General features: G+C 48.1%; 1 protein-coding gene across 5 annotated transcripts in view; it reads right to left on the bottom strand.

The window, feature by feature from the left end:
* The window catches only part of LOC118785476 (protein FAM126B-like), a 50,288-nt gene that overhangs the window by 11,476 nt on the left and 19,230 nt on the right, over nucleotides 1-19,582 (bottom strand). For 3 of the 5 annotated variants that reach the window (XM_036540148.1, XM_036540152.1, XM_036540149.1), the window contains exons 3-11: nucleotides 13,634-13,718; nucleotides 9,978-10,055; nucleotides 9,134-9,235; nucleotides 7,481-7,660; nucleotides 6,867-6,947; nucleotides 5,552-5,667; nucleotides 2,900-2,995; nucleotides 2,515-2,631; nucleotides 288-375 (exon numbers count right to left, since the gene is read on the bottom strand). In XM_036540148.1, coding sequence (XP_036396041.1) covers nucleotides 288-375; nucleotides 2,515-2,631; nucleotides 2,900-2,995; nucleotides 5,552-5,667; nucleotides 6,867-6,947; nucleotides 7,481-7,660; nucleotides 9,134-9,235; nucleotides 9,978-10,028 — 831 coding nt within the window. In that variant the 5' untranslated portion in view covers nucleotides 10,029-10,055; nucleotides 13,634-13,718. Of the gene's footprint in view, nucleotides 1-287; nucleotides 376-2,514; nucleotides 2,632-2,899; nucleotides 2,996-5,551; nucleotides 5,668-6,866; nucleotides 6,948-7,480; nucleotides 7,661-9,133; nucleotides 9,236-9,977; nucleotides 10,056-10,165; nucleotides 10,248-13,633; nucleotides 13,719-19,582 lie in introns of those variants that run through there. The other 2 variants (XM_036540151.1, XM_036540150.1) reach the window with 2 other exon arrangements.

Genomic DNA, 19,582 nt, shown 5'->3' with positions numbered 1-19,582 from the left:
TGTAGTGTACATGCACTGTAAGTAGCATCTCTACCCTCATAAATACTGAGATCTACCTTTTCCTCAGATTAATAAATGGATATGGTAAGGAGGTCCTCACAGAGCTCCCTGATTGTTATTATTCATTATTATCATTTATTATTATCAAAGCTGCAGCGGCTGTGTCCCATCTGGGAATCAAACCCGCAGGCGTCTGTGTGCATGGCAAGTTTCTTATCCGCTAAGCACACTGCTGCCCGTGTTACAGTGAACTGTGCTGAGCTAAGCCGCTGAGCTGTTAGTCTTACCAGGAGGGGCTGGGAGTACAGCTCCAGCTGGGCTCTGTACAGGATGTCATCCAGCGCCTCTCTGCCCAGCTCCCACTCACCGTTGTATCTGCAGAGGAAAGCAAAGCTGTACATCTCACAATCCAATCACATGCGCCTACAGGGCAACGGACCAATGGAATAGCGTCGCTAAACTCCGCCTACAGGATGTGGTGTCAGTGTGGTGCAAGCAGTTAAATTGGGCTTCTACCCAGAAGGCTGCTAAATTGGTTCTTGTGTACCTTCTGCTGCTGCTGTTCTCTTGATCGATGCATTTAACTTCTGAACTGAACTGCTTCAGCGAATATAAAACAGCATCAATGAATAATGTAAAAATGTAAAACGCAGTCGACCCAGGCGTCTGTGACGCAAATGAATTATAATATGAGAGAGCGGGCTTCAAATCGCAACAGTCCTTTGGTTTTGAACAACCACCGCGAAATTTCTTTAATGTGCTTTCAGTTTAACTCTTCAACGAGGGCCCGTATTCAGACAGCTGTCTGTACTGCATGTGATGTCACACCTCCATTCAGTCAGAGGAAGGGAAATGAAAGGCGATGATTCAGACATGCACAAAGAAATGGAGATGTGAAGGCTACTCTCAGATGCATCACAGAGATGCGGAACACGTGCGTTATGACTAAACCTAAATACCAATGATGAAAAGAAGCGGCAAAACTGGAAATCTTTGATGTCGAGGGAATTAATCACTCAATAAAAACAAATGATTGCTTTCAACGGCTTCTGGCTTGATCAGTAGAGCGGGGTCTCTAACTGGGAGTTACGGAAAGTGTCCCCTCAGTAACAGTGCAGTGATGATGATCATGTCTGATGTGACAGTCTGTTTCCTGCTCCTCTGTCTTTTGAGTGGACGGACCTACAGGGCTACAGAACTGAGGAAATGATCAATCCCAGAATCCTTAGCTCTGCTCCGGGTCATCTAGAACCTTCTGCATAGTTGATTCTGTCTTTCTGCTCATGTCCTTTTAACACGTGCTTGAACGCATTAGATGTGTGATGTGGTTGTGTGTATACTGTGTGTATGGTGTGTGTGTGAGAGTGTGTGTGCATGTGGTTGTCTGCATGGTGTATGTGTGTGCATGTGGTTGTCTGTATGGTGTATGTGTGTGCATGTGGTTGTCTGTATGGTGTGTGTGTGTGTGTGTGTGTGTAAGTCCGAGTGTGTGCGTGTTAGTGTGAGCGTGTGTGTGTGTTTGTGTGTGAGTGTGTGTGTGAGTATGTGTGTGTGAGTATGTGTATGTGAGTGTGTATGTGAGCGTTTGTGTGCGAGTGTGTGCGCACACAGGCCCATCTGAGCATGTGAATGAACATCTCATGTTCCCAGCCTGTGACTGGAGGATGCTGATCTCCTCCCTTTAGGGTTTCCTCAGTGAGCGAAAACTCCTGCTACAGGCACATGCCAATGGAGGATAGAAATGCTGCCCCCGGGCCATTCGCAGAGGTCAGTGCCAATGATAACAGGGAGAGGATCAATGAACCTCAAAATGGGCAGAGCCATCACTGGTTTTAATTAATCATACCGTTTTTCTATAGTGAACAGCCTTTTGATTGGTCCGTCCAGACACACTCTCCCTTCACTAAAATGGTAGCACTCTTGATACAATCTTTTGATGTAGAGACTATATCAACCATATCAGCCATAAGAGAACAGTCTCTTCATTAAATGCTGGTTCTCTTATGGATACACCTGTCTACTAATCACTTATGTGTTCCCTAGGAGAGTGCTGACATGTAGCATGGTGTCACCCCCTGTCAGGCAGTATGGCCTTGGGGAGTCAGTTAGATCAGAGGACACCGCAGGAGGTCTCCATCAACAGCCCTAATCTGCCTGGCACTGACTGCGTGCAGATAAATCAACTTGTCTGTTCCCACAATGCACTGCAGAGCCAAACCAGGATCTAACAGTGGCGTGCTGTCTCGGTGTGTTAGGGCGATACCAGTTGTTATCGAAGGATTATCACCTCCTTCTGAGTTACCAAGGATTCGGAAGTACTGAGTATATCAGCAGCGTGTCAGGGTAGCTTCAAACTTACCCCACCACAGAGTCACCTTGTTTCCCATGCTAGCACAACACAATGTGCTTCCTGCTTTGAAGGGAAAACTGAGCAAAACAAGACTGTCTGCCATAATAAGGGGCAATCCATGCTGCCATGCAGGGGGCGGAGAAAAGAGAGAGCACGCCACTCACATGGCATGATAGACAGCCGTCAGCATCTGCACCATGAACTCGGGGTCCAGCACCACGCGGTTACAGGGCTCCCTCCACAGCTTCTGCTGTTGCCGCGGAAACCCACATACACACAACCTGTGGGACGAAAAAAACGGAAACGGTCAGGGAGGGGCACAAACCACTGATGGCAAATCAACAGGGTTCAGAGAAACAGGCTTTATCACCATGCCGTGAGGTGGAAGAGTGGGGGGTGGGGATTTACACTGCTCTTCCCCCCTAAGCTTTCAAAGAAAGCTTTACATAGGAAGCCAGCGGGAAGCCATACTGGGAAGAACTTTTAGGCTACCCAGAGGACTAAATGTGGATGGGAGAGAGAGGAGGATTCTGGGATGCTGGCTCTTACCGCGAGCTCATCCTGCAGGCTGACTGGTAGGAGGAGGCAGGCATGTAGACCACAGCGGAGTTGTAGCACAGCATCAGGAAACATAGCACCTCGAACCTGCAACCACAAAGTTAATGGGGAAAAAAAAACAAGCTTAATGCTTCATGCAACCAGTTCAGTGAGACTAACGTCAGAGAACCCAGCCTAAGTAAAGATGGGTGGCAGCTCAATACCCAGCTTAGTCACACAAAAGCTTTTCAAGATGGGGCCCGTTGCCTCTCTGCTTGGCACTAAGCATTAAAAGAGATGAATTCTGGGGAGCGGCGCAGTGAGTGTCTATCATCCTGATTATTAGCTGCTTCGTGCGACAGAGATCAGGATAAGCTCCTACCCTGTGAGCCATGCAGTTCACACACAGCTCTCTTATTTTCAGTCTTCCAAATGTTGGAGTCTGTGGCATAAACATGGATGGCTTTGTGCTGTGATGCGTCATTTGTCTCCTTCGGTAGCAGCAGTGCCCCAGCAGGGAACTGAACCAGCAACCTTTCAGTTACAAGCCCTATTCCTTACCACTATGCCACACTGCCACCCCAATACATTATATCAAAAACATGAGCTGCTCTGTACTGTATTAGCATATCAGTTCTGCCTTGAGGAGAGAAAGTTCCGCTAGTTTGTTTACAGTATAAATGAGCTGCTATTTTTGGAACATCATTGGGGTCAGATGTTTATCGAAATTTGCTGATATGCTGTGCTGCAACTCTTCAGCTACATTTTACTAATGTTTTAATGCACAAAATTTCTGTATAGTCACAGACAGAGCTGAATGAATGTGGAAATGCAGTCAGCAGCAGCCAGACAGAAGTGGATCTGCCAGCAAGCAGGTTTCACAGCAGCGCTTCACAAGACAACACAATTATTACTAATACCATAGAGCAGTAGGTTAAAAACAAACATACCAATCAACGCTGCTGGTCTTTTATTACCCGAAGGCGACACGCTGCACATGAATATAAGGGTTACGCGTGACTGAATCTGAGAGGACAGCAATGACTTGCAGGTGTGCCGATTTTCTGGCGCATGCTGGGCCCGACAGTCTTGTTTTCCTGTGGGAGTACTTTGCAATCATGTACTTAAGTGGGGGAGTGATTCTGTGCCTGACTTAAAACCTGCAGTTGTAAATACAATGATTCAATAATAATACTAATAACTGCAACTACAACCGCTACAACGACTGCTACGACTACGACTACTACTACTACTACTACAGCAACGACTACAGCTACAACTCCCACTACTGCTAAGAATAACATTACATGCTAAGCAGTGTAAAAGAGGCTGCAGCAGGGACTGAATTGCCGGGGGTAAAGGCGCTGGATAAGAGGGAGAAGATGCACTGGCCCTGACACTCTACCTGGAGGGAGGCATTGATCGCGGGAGGCGAGAGTTGAGCAGTTCAGCAATAAATAGCCAGGGAGTGTGAAGGGTCTTTACAGGCGAGGATCCCGGACACATAAACACTGACCCCAGATGCCACACGTATGGATTTTGGAGTAAAAGATTACAGAGGCAGGGCAGAGTTCTGTCCCCATGAAAAACAGGCTGTTCTAATTCTCCTTGGCGCGTCTGCATTGCTGCTGATGGGATAATATAATACAGGCATTTCCTCAGCCAGTTCAATACCGCAGTGGTCTGCTGTTCGCAACGCTCTTAAAGTCAAACAAGAATTGAGATTCGAATCTCAGTTCGGAGATTTGGACGTGTCCAATATCTGGGTTCTCTTTTTCCAGTTTAATGACATTGCCTGTATGATAAAAGTCTCTTCATGTCATACCCGACGTTTGATTCAAACAAAGCTGCTGCAATGTGCAGATCAATGGTGCAGTTTGTGGGAAACATTTCTGGATGGATTTCAGTTTCCACTAATTGTAATTACCGGAGTGAGTTTTACCTACCTCTGGTCTTTATTTTCTAAGAAAAACACTTAATACTATTTTGATTTAATTAATCTAATTGATTCATTTGATTTAATCAAACTGGGTCATGCCAAATTTATGCAATGATCTCATTATTTCCCTTCTTTTTTTCTCTTTTCCAAATGATATCAAAAATAAGAAAAAATATGTCTATTGTAAAAAAGCAAATGGTATGAAAGGAACTGCTCACTCATATTCTAGAGGCTAGTTTCTGATTTAATAACTACTACTCTCATTCATGAATTTACATTGCCATGCAACTGGAAATCAGTTATCACTGGAGACCTTGCATTAGCAGTGTATGCTCAGCGAGATATTTCTACATGATTTACTTCAGTTCCTTTCCAGGGTTACCATGTGTTTATCTGCCTCTGTATTTGGATAATCAGACTGAAAGGGCTACAGATATCCCAAGAGAACAACCCTGATCAGCAATACAAGAATTTACACTGATTTTCAGAAAGGATTTACCTTGGGATCCAGCATTATGCTGGATATGTTTAAAAATTCAACAGAGCCAGGAAAATAAATAGAGGCAGGCTTGTAACCAAACGGGGGTTCTGGTTAAATTCCCATGCGAAGTACCGCTGTTGTACCCTTCTACCAGGAAAGGGTTACAGATAACCGAAGATAACAACACTGATCGCACTCAGGCTAAAAGCACATGCATACCACCTGTGTGGCAGGTGCTCTGTACCTGTTCTGGGCAGTGAAGGTCTCTCTCTGCGGGTGCAGGCCGCTGTACACCACCCTGATGAGGTCGTGCTGGCTGAGTGCCCCCTCTGTGAGCGCCATGGATCCCAGGCTGGAAGGCTGAGGGGAAGAGGAAGAGAGGAAGACACAGCACCCGGAATTAGAGCGCACCTCCGTTGGGGGGCATGAGAAGCCTGCGGGGGGGGGCTGAGGGCCGCCGGGTGTGGCCTAGACCCATCACTCACACTCCTGCTGAGAGACTCGCACCAAATACTGATGCCGCCTGTCGCGTGCCCTCTGTACCCATGGGGGAATGGGGTGAGGGTGGGAGCAGAACAGTGGAAAGCAGAGTGGTGAAAAGGAGGAGGAGGAGTTTCCACACACACAGAAAACACACAAAATCCACCCCCCCCCCCCCCCCTCAGGATGGAGAGGATGGCTGCAGTGCTGTTTAGCTGCTGGGACATCACGCCACACAGAGACAGGAACACACTCAGTCATTGTGACAGCGCAGACACAGGCCTTCCTGGGTAATTGAATTTGAGGATCGAGGCTCTCTGGCGATGGTATCGCTCGGACTATGCTGGTTGGGAGGGGGGGATTACTTCTGCATGCGAGGCCTGAGCGTATGCTAATGCAGTCTGCTTCCTGATAAGGGTGCGGGACGTATACCTCTGCCAGAGCCTGGGAATTCCAAATCCCCCTGCTCCCCTAGCCTGGAGATGCAGCTGGAAGAGGCTCTCAAGCTTGTAATTACTGCCATAAATTGCCCCGCTCCTGCCTTAGCTCTGATATGTGCCACCGAAGCAATCTGTCTTCTGGCTTCAGGGTAATATGGACACAATCACAGACACATACACACGCGTGTACACTCATACAAACTCATACAAACCACCACAACCACAGACACGTTTACACAGCATGACTGGAAACTAGTTGCAAATAAAGCCATTGATTCTCTTGGTGCCACCAGGTCTTTATCTGGTCTTTATAAGAACCTATCGTGCAGTTCAAAATCTCCACTTCAAAAGATTTTTTACAAAATATATTTTGTTCAACACCTCCACAGAAAAGCTCATTCTATCCAGCTGACAGTGAAAATCAGAATACGGACTAAAGATGAAAGCAAACACTTATGCTTGAAGCTCACGGACAATCAGAAAGGAGACATCTATGTGAATCAAAAGTGGTAAACTGATGAATATTCCCTCTTCTGTACACAACTGCCTCCCTCCCCAACATTCTCCACAAAGAAGTGAGTGTCACAAACAGCATTATCAAATCAAACCTGCTTGCAGTGAGAAACCTGCCCTCCTTACCTCATGATATATGGAAGGTTTGGAGAGGGAAGGGATTGTGAAAGACAGCATCTTGCCATTTCCATCTTTGTCGACAATCTCCTGTGACACAAGGGAAAAGAATGTGGTTTTAGCTGTTAAACTACACGATCTGCAGGGCTCAGAGTCACGATTAAGGATGGCACTCTGAAGGAGGCAGGCTCTATCCGAACCCTGGGGAACTCTCTGTCCTTACTGAAGTGGGCTGGCTTCACTGGTTGGAAAGGTGTCATGTGGTGTTGGTGTGGGCTGCTGGGTTCAGTGGTTGAAAGGGAGTTGTGTAGCGTTGGTGTGGGAGGCTGGAGTCTTGCTGGAAATCAGAGTGAGCTACCTGGTCCTGAGCCCTTGTGAATCTATATCTTTGCCCTTCGAAAATGGAATCTACCCTCAGGCGGTAGAGCTGCAGCTTACACGGATCCTTTGCCTTCATCTTCCTCATCATAGCATTACCCAGATCTACAGCTCCACCCCTCTCAAATGGACACTTCAGGACTTTGCCCCTTCTTCAGTTCTCCCCGCCCATATCTGCTCCTCCCAAACCACTACCAACCCACCCAACAACCCGTGACCTACGGCCCCCACTCCCCGGGACTCACCAGGTTGTAAATGCCCAGCAGGAGGGCCTCGATGCAGCCGTTGCTCTGGCGGTCCCTGCTGGCGGTGATGCGCAGGTACACCCACACCAGCTCAGGCAGGAACTGCAGAGTGAAACGCCGAAGGCGGTCCTCCGCGCTGCGGTAGAGCTCGAACAGCTGGTGGCACACCGGCTCGAGTAGCTGGGGGGGGGGCAGAGAGAGCAGGGAGTTGAGCGACACATGACAATGGCATGTGCACCGAAACCCAAGGCCGATAACCCACGCGGTTTACCACACACAGGCAAAACCGCTTGCATTGTGCAACACAGAGTCATTTGACTAGGGCTTTGTGACCTGACCTGGAGAATCCCTAGATAAAGCAATGAGACTCAAAGGGAAGCTGTGGTCACTCTTCACTTTGCAGCTGACAGGCACTTCATTTTGCAGCTGATATCACTTTATGCCAGCCTAATCACTGTTTGTTCCTCTGCATGACTCTGTGGAAGTGCTGGTAACTGCAAGTCAGTGTTGCAATCTAACAACATTTCTGCAACTGTATTATCCTGAGCGGTAAAACAGAACACAACCAAAGCTGTTTCTTTACAGCGTTTCCTGGGAATCCACCAAAGCGACAGTGAGCCAAGCTTTGGTTTTTAGCACGACTCTGGCACAGCCTCGCTCTTCGAGGGGGGTATGAGGGGACCCCCAGAGAGACAGACCCCCATCTAATCTACCAATGAGGATACCAGAGGATGCGGCTCACTCTTTATCCTCACTTTACTGAGCTCCTCACCGGACTCCGACCAGGAAGAATGAGGCAGAGAGAGGGGGACAGAGAGAGAGAGAGGGGGGAAGGGAGTGGCAGAAAGACAGAGGCACAAAAAGAGAGAGGTGCGTGCGCGCACCAGAATGAGAGAGAAAAGGGAGAGAGAAAGAGCTTTCAAGCAAATGAGCAAAGCCATATAATTACTGCTAATGCCGCACAGTAATTTCCTCACAGCCAATGGAAGTGGTGGTGCGCGGGGACGGGTGAGGGTATAATAAGATTATCTGGAGACGCTGGGGGCCTCGCCTTTGGCAGCTCACCAGGGCCGGCTCTGCCGCTCAGAAACACTGAAGTTATTCGAGTGTATCTGTATCTGAAATGAGTCACGCAGGCAGTGAAGAGTGTGGTGGAGGTACGTCACTGCCGGTGTGCCCAGGTCACGGTTGGCAGACCTCTCCCTATCTTCCCTCTCCGATCAAGGGCGTCAGGCAGCCCTGATGGAATCTGGGGGTCATGGGAGCGGAAATTTAAATCTCCATTTTTCCAAATGGATTTACCTCAGGATCCAACATTACGTTGGATATATTTAAAACTGACACAGAACCAGAATCAGGAAAGGAAAAGGAGCCAGAGGGCTTCTGGTTAAATTCCCATGCATACAGTTGTTGTACCTTTCTACAAGGGATACGAAACTTAACCAAACCGACTTCATTCAATGTCCATACAATGTCAGTCGTTACATTAAATGACATTCATTTATCAGATGCTGTTATCGAGGGCGCTGTTATAAAGGCAGTTTCTAGGCAAATAAATCAGTAAATAGAGCTCATGAAACTGGTCATAGGCACTACTGCCTCCTGACTCTAACGCGTTCTGAGGGAACAGAGACTCCGTGCACTGTGGCCCACCTCATTGCTGGGGTCCTGGATGACGCGGTAGAGGGCGGGCACCAGGGACTTCTTCAGGTGGAGGCTGCCAGCGTAGCTGGGGATCTGGTGGTCTGGTAGAGTCTACAGGGGAGAGGAGAAACAACCACTGCGGTGACCCTGTGTTCAGAACTGGGAGGGCTCACTAATATTCACTAGGGTTGATAATGATCAGAGAGGAGCAAATTGTGGGAATAAAATCAATTAATTAATGTTGGAAAACAACATGAATCACAGTCACTGTGTGGCACGTCTGGTTATGAAAGCAGAATAAGAACTAGAATTGTGAAATTTAGGAAATACTGTGTAAGTATTTCATTGATTGAATACTGAGAAGCTGAAGTTGTTCATAAAGTAATTGTATGTTCGCTATTACTGAGCTGGTGGACAACCTGATCATATGATGATAATATGGTATCACGTACAAAATTTGAGATCAAACATTATGGACTGACATGAGTAGCAGCTGACAGAACTGAAAATGCCAATGTGTCAATGATCTTTTACCCTTAAACCTAAGGATAAACAGAAGTGTGGATAACAGTTTGAAAAACAGGACTCTTTCTCAGAACAGAAGACCCTATCCTCAGAACAGAAGGACCTATCCTCAGAACAGAAGGACCTATCCTTGGACAAGTGATAACATTTACATTTATTCATTTGGCAGATGCTTTTATCCAAAGCAACATAAAAGTGAGGTAGGGTGTGCGCGGAAAAGAGTAGCTCACCTTGAATTGCTCAGGAGAAAAGGCCCTATCCTCAGGAGAGAACCCTATCCTTGGCAAAGAGGGCCCTACCTTCAGAGCAGAGGGAAAGAGCAGCTCACCTTGAATTCTGAAAGCCATTCCTCCACCACTCCTCGCTCTGAGGCCAGCATCTTCCTCTGACCTCGGCAGTCCGCTCCCTGAGAGACGGAGAGGGGAGGAATGATGTTATCCCGCATGGTACAGTCAACACACTGATACTACATACGCCCCCCACCACCTTAATCGGACCTAGTACCGGCTGGGTTACCTGTCCTTGCCCTTGTCCCTACCTGTCCTTGCCCATGGTCGCTGTAGGCTCACTCTTAGTGGTTCAGCCCTAGGGTCCCTGTAAAGCTACTTCATGAAAAATGCCCTATGTATAAAGTGCTACACAAACCCAATTTAATTGAACTGAGCAGTCCCTGGGTCTTGCCTCTGCTGAAAACGGAGGTCGTGCACCTTATTTCACCGTTTCTCCCGAGGACCAGCCACTGCGGGCCGTGCTGGATCCGCACTGTGTTTATTAGCACCAAGGTCACGTTCTGTTCTGGTCACGACGTCCCCCTCTGTGTGGGCACCGTTCTGCAGCCAAGTGTTACAGTGACAGCCTCTGGCACAGTCAGGGATACGGAGCCAAACACACAGGCTCATGTCCCTGTATGACTCCCCTGCATGCAGGGTACACGCAGTAACATCACCGAAAAGCGCGGCTGTGTAGATGGCAGCCATTAGCACATATTCGTGAGGCTTTTTGCAATGTTAAGTGTAGGGAAGAAGGAGCCTAGCCGAGGGGAGACTACTGTAAGTGCTCGCTCTACCGGCCCCCTGGACGTGTGCTCTCACTCTCCTGGCCCCCCGTACGTGCGTGCTCATCCAACGACTGTATCCCCCCTGCTAAGACAAGTAGGAAGATCAGCAGGAGACATGCTGCTGTGCGCAGAGACGATCCCAAATGAGAAGGTGGCTGGCAGTGTGGTATTGTATTCAGGAAACTGAGGTTCTAAGCAGAGGCCTTCATTTCTAAAGGGTGGGCGGGACAATTCAGTATCCTTGAGCAAGAGACGCAAACCGAACTGCCTTGTAAACAAAATCAACTATAATGGATACAATGGGTAACACGTCAAACTAAAGCCACTGTATGCACGTCACCACTGACGAGGATCTCTCTGCAGCAAACTAAGAACAATACAGACAATAAGACAACATATCAGCCTCCCTGCAATACAGCTTTCAGGCACAAACCGAGGATCTGAGCTCTACAGTAAGAATGAAAGATCTGCTGCCACAGCCCAGCGTCGGATACACTCCTTACAGGTTTAATATCCACCTCAAGCACAGATCACACCTACGAATACTCACCTCAGAAAACCCAGTTACACATTATTGAATGTGTCACCACATGAGGAGGACAAAGAGACTCAGCCAAAGAGACTCAGCCTCACCACATCATTTTCATGAACTGCTATATGGTACAGCACCGTGCGATACATCTCAATAAAATATGCTCACTCATCTGACACAGGGGAGCAGAACAGTGTCACAGGAATGGCTCCGGCCTGGTAAACATTCCCTAACAGACGAGCGGCCAAAGAAGCGAGGACTGCTGTCCGCTGAACGTGACCAGCATGTCAGAGCTTTGAGTCAGAGCCGAGCCAACACCACGCCGCAGATCTGACTCACCGAACACAGCGCACCTAAGCTTCTGCTCAAGCACATTACATCACGCAACCTTGCCATGGCGTCTCGGGCTTTACAGCGGCGAAATGCGACCACCGAGGCGTGTGCCTGTCTGCACCACAGCCGGCCCAACAGCAGGGGGCGACATGGAGGAGGTACAGCGGCAGAAGCCTACAGCGGAGTGGAGGATGAAGTCAGTTACATAAGGGAAGCTGGGAACACTTCTAAGTGGCTGGGCAGCCATGGGGGTGTGATGCGGAAGTTGTGATAATGGCAGAAACGAGCCCCCACAGCTTGGAGGTGTAATATAGACGCTTTAGCGGCGCCGGTATAACTGGGCCCCCACAGCCCAGGGGTGTGATATGGACTTTTTTAGCGACTCTGGTGGAACTGAGCACGCACACCTTAGCTGATGAGCCTCCCTGCTGCGACTTGCGACCTACAAACAAACACAGAACATAAAATTGGAGATGCAGGGAAGCTGCCGTCGCCCGCCTTTCGTGGTGTGAACGCTCCGCTGAGCCGAGACAGCCGAGACACAACAAAGAGGAGCTGCTCGGGGGAAAGGCAGGTCTGGAGACGGCCAGAAAAAGTTTTGTGAGGTTACCTTCTGAGAGATGTTGCTTAAATGTCTAAATTTTCTCTGTCTGACTGTATGGTCGCAGTATTCACCGGTGTGGGAGGCTGGGAGACTGATATCTTTATGCCGGTAAGGAAAAAGAGACGCTGATGGCAGGGGCTCACAGAAAGGCTGGGTTATGACTAGCCACAGGAACACATGAACACATTTCACAATAGTTTTGTGCGTGCTCAAAGCCTCCCAATTTCAAACAGTTTCCTTTTCCCAGGACCTTTCTAGTTTCACTTCAGGTTAGCTGGACTTGACGGTCAGCCAAAAACATATGCTTCTCTCCCTTCGGTCCCTCACTGTTTTGGTTTTACTGGAAAGAACGGAAGATTTAACAGATTACTGTGCCGATGGCCATTTAAGGTCCGCGAAAAAGTTTCCATCTCGGCTAAGACTCCCCACAACCAAACAAAGTCCAGTGCGTGCCTCAGCTAGCCAGAGCTGCTTGTCCTAGCTACCCTTGCAGAACTGGTCATGCTGGCGAGTGTCTGGAATCAGATAACAGCAACACGCCGCAGGAGTTTAAAGGGACACAGGTGATGGAGTGTGGTGCGTGACTGACATATTAACCTTCCACCTCTGAAAGCATCTGCAGTACACTGTGCGGCTTTTAATCTGAGCATTACCTCCAGCCTACTGCCTGTTGTGTACGGGTGAACCGCACACCAAACGTTCTAAAAAAGGTCATGTGAAAGATAATGGAAATCATGAGTGGTTTTTTCTTTTCAACGCTGTGGGGGAAAAAAAAAAAAGGCCAGGAGAAAGCAGAGATGGAGGCTTACGTAACATATCTGGGTAGCGGCAACATTTGGAAGGACTTTTCAGTTCTGCATTTTCACTGGCTGCTTTCCCCTTGTCTCCCGACCTCTCAGTAATCAAGCTGGCAGCTTGCCGCTATGCCATTAGCCAAACGGCGAATACCCCAGTCGTGTGCCCGATGTTTCCACCCACCCGCAGCTAACGCCTGCACACGGACTGCCCTCCGCCCTGCACGCGAACCCTACGACGAAACCCTTCTGACAAAACCGCTCCCCGCTTTCCCCACAGGCGGACACTGCTTCCTTTAAAAGGAACCGATTCGCTCCTTTTCTTTCTCTCCTTCCTTCCACCCTTCTGTCAGTCCGTCGGTCTCCCCTAACCTGCCGTGGTGCTGCGTTACCATGGAGACAGCACAGTCAAAAAAAAATCCCCCCCCCACTTCGTCCTGTTGAGCCAAACGGCGCGATGGGAAACCCTAAATCTCAGTTTCTTAGTGCGTTTGCTTGTTATTCTTGAGGTATGTAGCAACAGAAACATGTCCCAACAGAGATGTGTCCCGCAGAGACGTCCCGCAGATCAGCCCTGATCTCACAGGCGATGTCCTCCAAGTAGACGACGAATGATCTCGACCCCTGTGAAAAGGGGAGTTTTTTTGGGCCTCGTACTGCTTACCTCACGCTCCCCAAATTCAGATCTCCACGGAGCGTAGCCGCTGGGTGTCTGTGCCGTCACACATCTGTCAGCCCCTTAAAATCACCTGGAGGCGAAGAAAAAGCAACAATCAGCAACAAAAAAGCATCAATCGGCTCGCAACAACGGCTTCCATGCGTTATAGCACTAGGAGCACTGATCACACAGCATTTCATAAAATTCACACAACAGGTAGCTTTAACCACAGTTCTCCCAGATTCAGTGCAATCACAGTGTGCTTTGTGCTGAACATGCATTGCAAAAATTAAGCAAGCGGTATTTGTTTCTTGCTTACACAGTATACACTAGATGTTCAGCAGTGAATGAAATTCATGAACAGCTGTGTAGGTAAACACTCTGTTATGCTGCACAGGTCCGTTACTCAAAGGACAATCATCTTTTCAGTTAGTGTGAACGTGAGTCTAATTCATGTCAAAAAACAAGCCTATTCTCAATTCCACTGGTAGTCAAACTTCATGGGAAGTCGAAGCACATTGACCTGTGTGTGTGTGTGTGTGTGTGTGTGTGTGTGTGTGTGTGTGTGTGTACGCGCAAGTGTGCACACACATGTATTTGCTCATGTGAGTCTGTGCGTGTTTGACAGAAGACCGTGAGAATCACTTCCATTAAGGACACAATCACCCCATGGCTTAAGTCTTTCTGACGTTGTGCTGTACAGCAGTAAGAAGTGACAGGCAAGTCATTTCCATCTGATGGGAGAAAGCACAAGCCCCTCTCCACAGCGAACATGCGGAACAGACAAGTGAATTATCTGAAGGACACTCACACTGCCCCCGTGGTAGGGAGTGGAATTATAATTTGCAGCCGGCGTGCATTAAAGAACAAAGCCCTCGCCGAGCACTCTCTCCGCCCGGGATTTAAAGCACCCGCTTTCGCTTTAAAGATAGCGCAGAGTCATCCTACGTGAGTCATCCCCACAGAACTATTTTTCTTTTTTTTCGTTGATGTTTTTTTGCGCTTTCTCCCATTCTGCACAGGGCTTCAGAGGGCCATCGCCAGCGAGAGGAAGCCGAGCTGCAATTATCTCCGTGCAGACTGCATCCGGCTGGAGTCTCGAAATGAGCTAATTCGTTTGATTGAGGTGCAACTGCTGAACTGTGCTGCGCGTGGAAGCATGCAATTTGTGGTTTGCGAGGACAAACACTGACCCCCCCCCCCCCCCATCCCCCCCACCCCGATCTGCTTTTTGCTTTGCTCTCTTCTTTTCAGCGTAGTATAGGAAGGAAATGCAATGACTAGTGTCTCTATAGGGAGGTCAGTAAAAGAGGCCCCAGGAAAGAGCCTCAACACACAGACCTGCTGTAACCATAGCATGAGAACCTACTTGTGATAAAGACATGTGACGTGAGAGACAGAAAGAAAGCTTCCACTCCAAGACACGGCCATGAGCTCCGAGTTCGCCCCTGTCCCCAGGTACAGGACCAAGCAAACTGAAAACACGAAGGGTCTGGCAGATCCAACCAAACAAAGCGGACTTCACAAAACCAATTGTGCTTGAGAATGAAGTCAGTGGTTTGAACTGGGCGGAATGATACAGTGGAACTGAATGTAAGGGAGAATTGACAGGACAACTCCAGAGCAGGCAAAATGTCAATGAATCATACACAAGCTGTCCTGGGGACAGAATTCTTTATAGCCTCGCCATCTTTCTACCTCAGAACTCTCTGGACTGAAGTGTATTAGCCTACATCCCCTGCCTTTAAGCTATGCTTTGCCATTATGCAAAAACTAGCTCTTCAGCTCTGACCATTATTGACTGTGCCATCCAACAGGTTTAGTGCTGTTTCTTTCCACTGTTTTGGTATCTAGTAATAGATAACACACAGAAACAAACATCACGTCATTCGACAGGCAGCCTGGAACATTTTCAAAGCTACCAGCTCGGTCTTTATCCTTTGCACATTCCAGGAAAGAATGCTTGACCTTTAAGCAGATTAATCCTGTTCAAATGGCACCAAGGGTTATAAGCTGAAAGACAGGATGAGAAAAGAAACCCAGGGAAATATCCGATTGGACATACCACGTCAAAGTTTCACTTTCAAAAACTCCTGTTGGCTCAGAAATGTAAAAATAAACATCAAGCAACAGCTAAGTCATTATATTACATTATATTCAATCATGAGATGGTTTTTTCCAGAATTCCAGCACAAGGGAACATAAGCGTATTCATCCAAGTTGAATGAGCAACAGTGCCAGACCAGGCTAACAACTCCCAGACCAGCGAGTTTGAGCACACCATTCAAGCCCTACTACAAGTTAACTTGTGCTAACCTGAAAAGAGACAGCCTAAAAAACTAAGGAAAGTCAAGTACATAACACTCCAATACATCACAAAGTCACAAACGTTTAAGTAAAATAACAGTCGGGTGAACTGGCAAGACGTTTTCCCCCAGAGAAGTAGCCCAGGTTTGCATCACTGTGCTGTGTGCTTCTCATTTGAAACTGAGGAAGGCCCTGAGATGCAAATGCATGCAAATTTCCATTTCACACCCAATTTGCTTCAAGTTTCAATCAACAGTGGAAATAACAATTGGCCACAGAGATCCACCTGTAGAAGCATCAGAACCATATTGTTTACCGCTCATGAAACGTGCTTATCCTCACAGCAGAGAAGAAAAAACCCCCTTTGCTGACTGTACGTTCCGGATGTTAATGAAATTACGCAAACAATATGCAAACTCTCTGAGAGCGGCTCTTCCTCTGGACGTAATCCCTCGCTCCATGACACCTGTAACCACTTCCTCTTTACCCTTCCCTTTGGCGCCTCTCATTCACACGGACGCAGTGGCGGTAAGCATGCCCACAAACACAGATGCGGAAGCTGCGAAACCGCAGGTCCTCGAGTTTGATTAGCAAATCCAAAGCCTTTGGTAACACACAGAAACATGAAGAGGAAAAAAAAGAAAAAAAAAAAAAAACGGTCAGCCATTTCAGAATTGCTTCTCTTTTTTAGCCTTGACCTTGGCAACAGCGGCAGTGTCCTGCCCAGTGTATGAATCAGTGACTCCTGTCTGAGCCCTGTGCCCGAGGGCTTCACACCTCTCCAGGCAGCAAGAGAAGGCACTGTGTTCATTAAACACACAGTGGAGTCTGGCCAAGAGCGATGCAAAAACATTACCAAATAACTACAACGGCCCTACAGAAGTCAGCCCTGACGCGAGGACCGTGTAGTGCCACATCTGAAGGGAGGACGGGGGGGGGGAAAAGAAAAACAGGAGCCTTTTCAAAGAGGCCTGGCCTGGGTGCGAGGAAAAGGGTTCTTCTTAGAGCCTCTCCGCATGGAGTATGAAGTGGGACAGAGGAAACACTTGGATTATGAGGGTGGAAACAAAGACGGTCTTTCTTCGTGTGTACGGCACACACAGAGGGCTAATTGTCTCTCCGCCACCATGTGCATAAACTCTGCCAGCCTGGAGAACGTGTGGCTCATTAGTGTTTATTTACACCCCCCCCCCCCCCCCCGGATTCACCCAACTTCTGCGGTCGTTGTTTGTACATTCTTGGCTTATCTCAACACTGCAACCTCTGAATTCAGGAGCACAATCGAGGCACAATCTATGCCACCACAACAAGTTTTATAACTACAAATCCCATAGTGCACTGTGCAAAAGCAGGCAGCAATTGGAGGATAGACATTACTCCACTGATGTCTTCTGAGCTTGCAGGAGCCTTACAAGTAAAAGGGAGCCAAAAGCAATGGACCTGGACACACACACACATACACACAGGGATATATACAAATTAGATAACAATATTATCAATGCTGGACTGCATGTCAACAGTGTATTTTTCATAAAGGTATAATGCATCACGATTACCTTCAATGTATCCTTCAGCATCACCCAATTGCATCTTTTATCATTTCAATGTCTTGTTAGCAGGAGTCTGTGTGTCTTTGAAGTGTAATCGGGTCCACTCCTCATCAAAAACTATGGGCAGGGAGCTGTTCTAGGCGCTGTCTAAAGTATTCATGAGCCAACATTATTCTATTCTCCTCTCGTCCTTCTCTCCCCAGCACAGACTTTACATTTTCCATCCTCTCCTACCTCTCTCTACCTCTACTCTGCCTGCTCTGTGTGTGTGTGTGTGTGTGAGCGTGTGTGTGTGTGTCAGAAGCACCATTACTCAAGCATCCCAACGCGCAATTACTGTACTGCAAGCTCCTTGGATGCTTGTACAGGATCGGTGAGTCAGCACTGGTACCTTACATCACATCTGTGTGTTTTCATCTCCGACACCCACCCTGAAAGCAGGCCTGATCCACCTCCTCACTGTCTGTTCCTTTCTCTCAAGCTGCCAAGAAAAAAAAATGAGTGCCTTCTTATGATTTTCTGCTTATAGGAACGATTTGCTTCTGACAGAAACTCAGGCGGGTGGCTCCATACTTTGCTGTTACTCGTAAATGGGGCAGCAGTGTAGCATAGTGGTAAGGAGCAGGGCTTGTAACCAAAGGCTTTCTGGTTCGACTCCCTGCTGGGGCACTGCTGCTGTACCCTTAGGCAAGGTACCTAACCCACAACTGCCTCAGTAACTATCCAGCTATATAAATCGGTAATGTAAAAATCAGTGTAACCCAAGTGACTCTGGTATAAGAGTATCTGCTAAATGACTGAATGTAAAATGGATTTGCTGACTTACTTATTACACCCCTGTGTTACACTGCCAACTGCTTGCCTTCAGTTTAAATCCCACAGTTGAGTTTTTTTTTTGACTCAAAGTTGAATTTCGTTCATGCCGTTGCATTCGGCGGTAGCGCGCTGGCGGGACGCATTCCGCCGGTAACGTAGCTAAAGCCTGCAGTCTCGCAGCACGCTGACTCCCCTGGCAGCCTCCCACCGCGCTGTTTTTTTCCCCTCTGAAAGTGCTAATGGAGGAGAACGCGGCTCTGCATACCGTTAGCGCCTCGCGAGTCGAACCCAAAACTTTTAACACCCGTCATTAATTAACCGAAGCGTAAAAACTGAGAGGAGGAAGCGGAAGCTGAACACGCCAGCCTCGGAGAGCTTGTCTGTCTGAAAACACGTCAGCAGATAAGCGAACAAAGGGCCCGTTTCTCTGCGGCTGCCAGGCCACCGGACTGGCACGGTGTCGCGTTTCCGTGCGAGATGCAGGTCAGAAGGAGTGCTTCTTTTCAGCCCGAAACAAAAGCGGGAGAGGCGGGAGGAGATCAGTGGAGCTCCGCCCCCTGACCTCTGACCTCCTGTCCATATGACACCACTCGCAGTACACCGGTGACTTGTCGCTCCGCTGTTCTGGAGACTCTTTGATCTACATCACTGCTAGCGAATAGACCAGAGGAGGATGGGAGATACAATGAACAAAAACGAAAAGCCCCCCCCCCCCATGCTATCCCCTAGCGTTACAGGATGTAATGTGTAGCATCAACTGATGATCCAGTGAATTTAGATTAGTCATGCTGAACCATCATTATCATTAATACTGAAACTCTGTCCGGATGCCGCACATTAAATAAACTGCATGGGTTTGTGTGTGTGTTCACCACCTCTCCTCAAAGACACCGGACAGGAGCCTCGGCGTATCTGCTAACATTACCTCACCTGTCGCTTGGGTTACCTGAGGCAGGTACATGTGATTGATCTGTGTTGACGACCGCCACTGAGCAGCTGGTGCTAATTAGCAGAGAGGGGTGTCGTAGCGAATCACGGCTAGTGCAGGCAGAGGTATCTGAAGTGCCGGTCTCTACGGAGATGGCTCAGACACTACTGTAATTAATCTCAGATGAGGTGTGAAGTGGCGTGAGGACAGTGGGCATGTCTGTACACTTCACACACACACACACACACACACACACACACACACACACACACACACACACACACAGTTCATACACACACACACGTACACAAACATGCAGAGACACACAGAGACACACACAATACACCATGTACA

The sequence above is a fragment of the Megalops cyprinoides genome, chromosome 11, assembly GCF_013368585.1.
Source record: "Megalops cyprinoides isolate fMegCyp1 chromosome 11, fMegCyp1.pri, whole genome shotgun sequence".
NCBI lineage: Eukaryota > Metazoa > Chordata > Actinopteri > Elopiformes > Megalopidae > Megalops > Megalops cyprinoides.
This window is presented reverse-complemented; position numbering and strand designations above follow the sequence as displayed.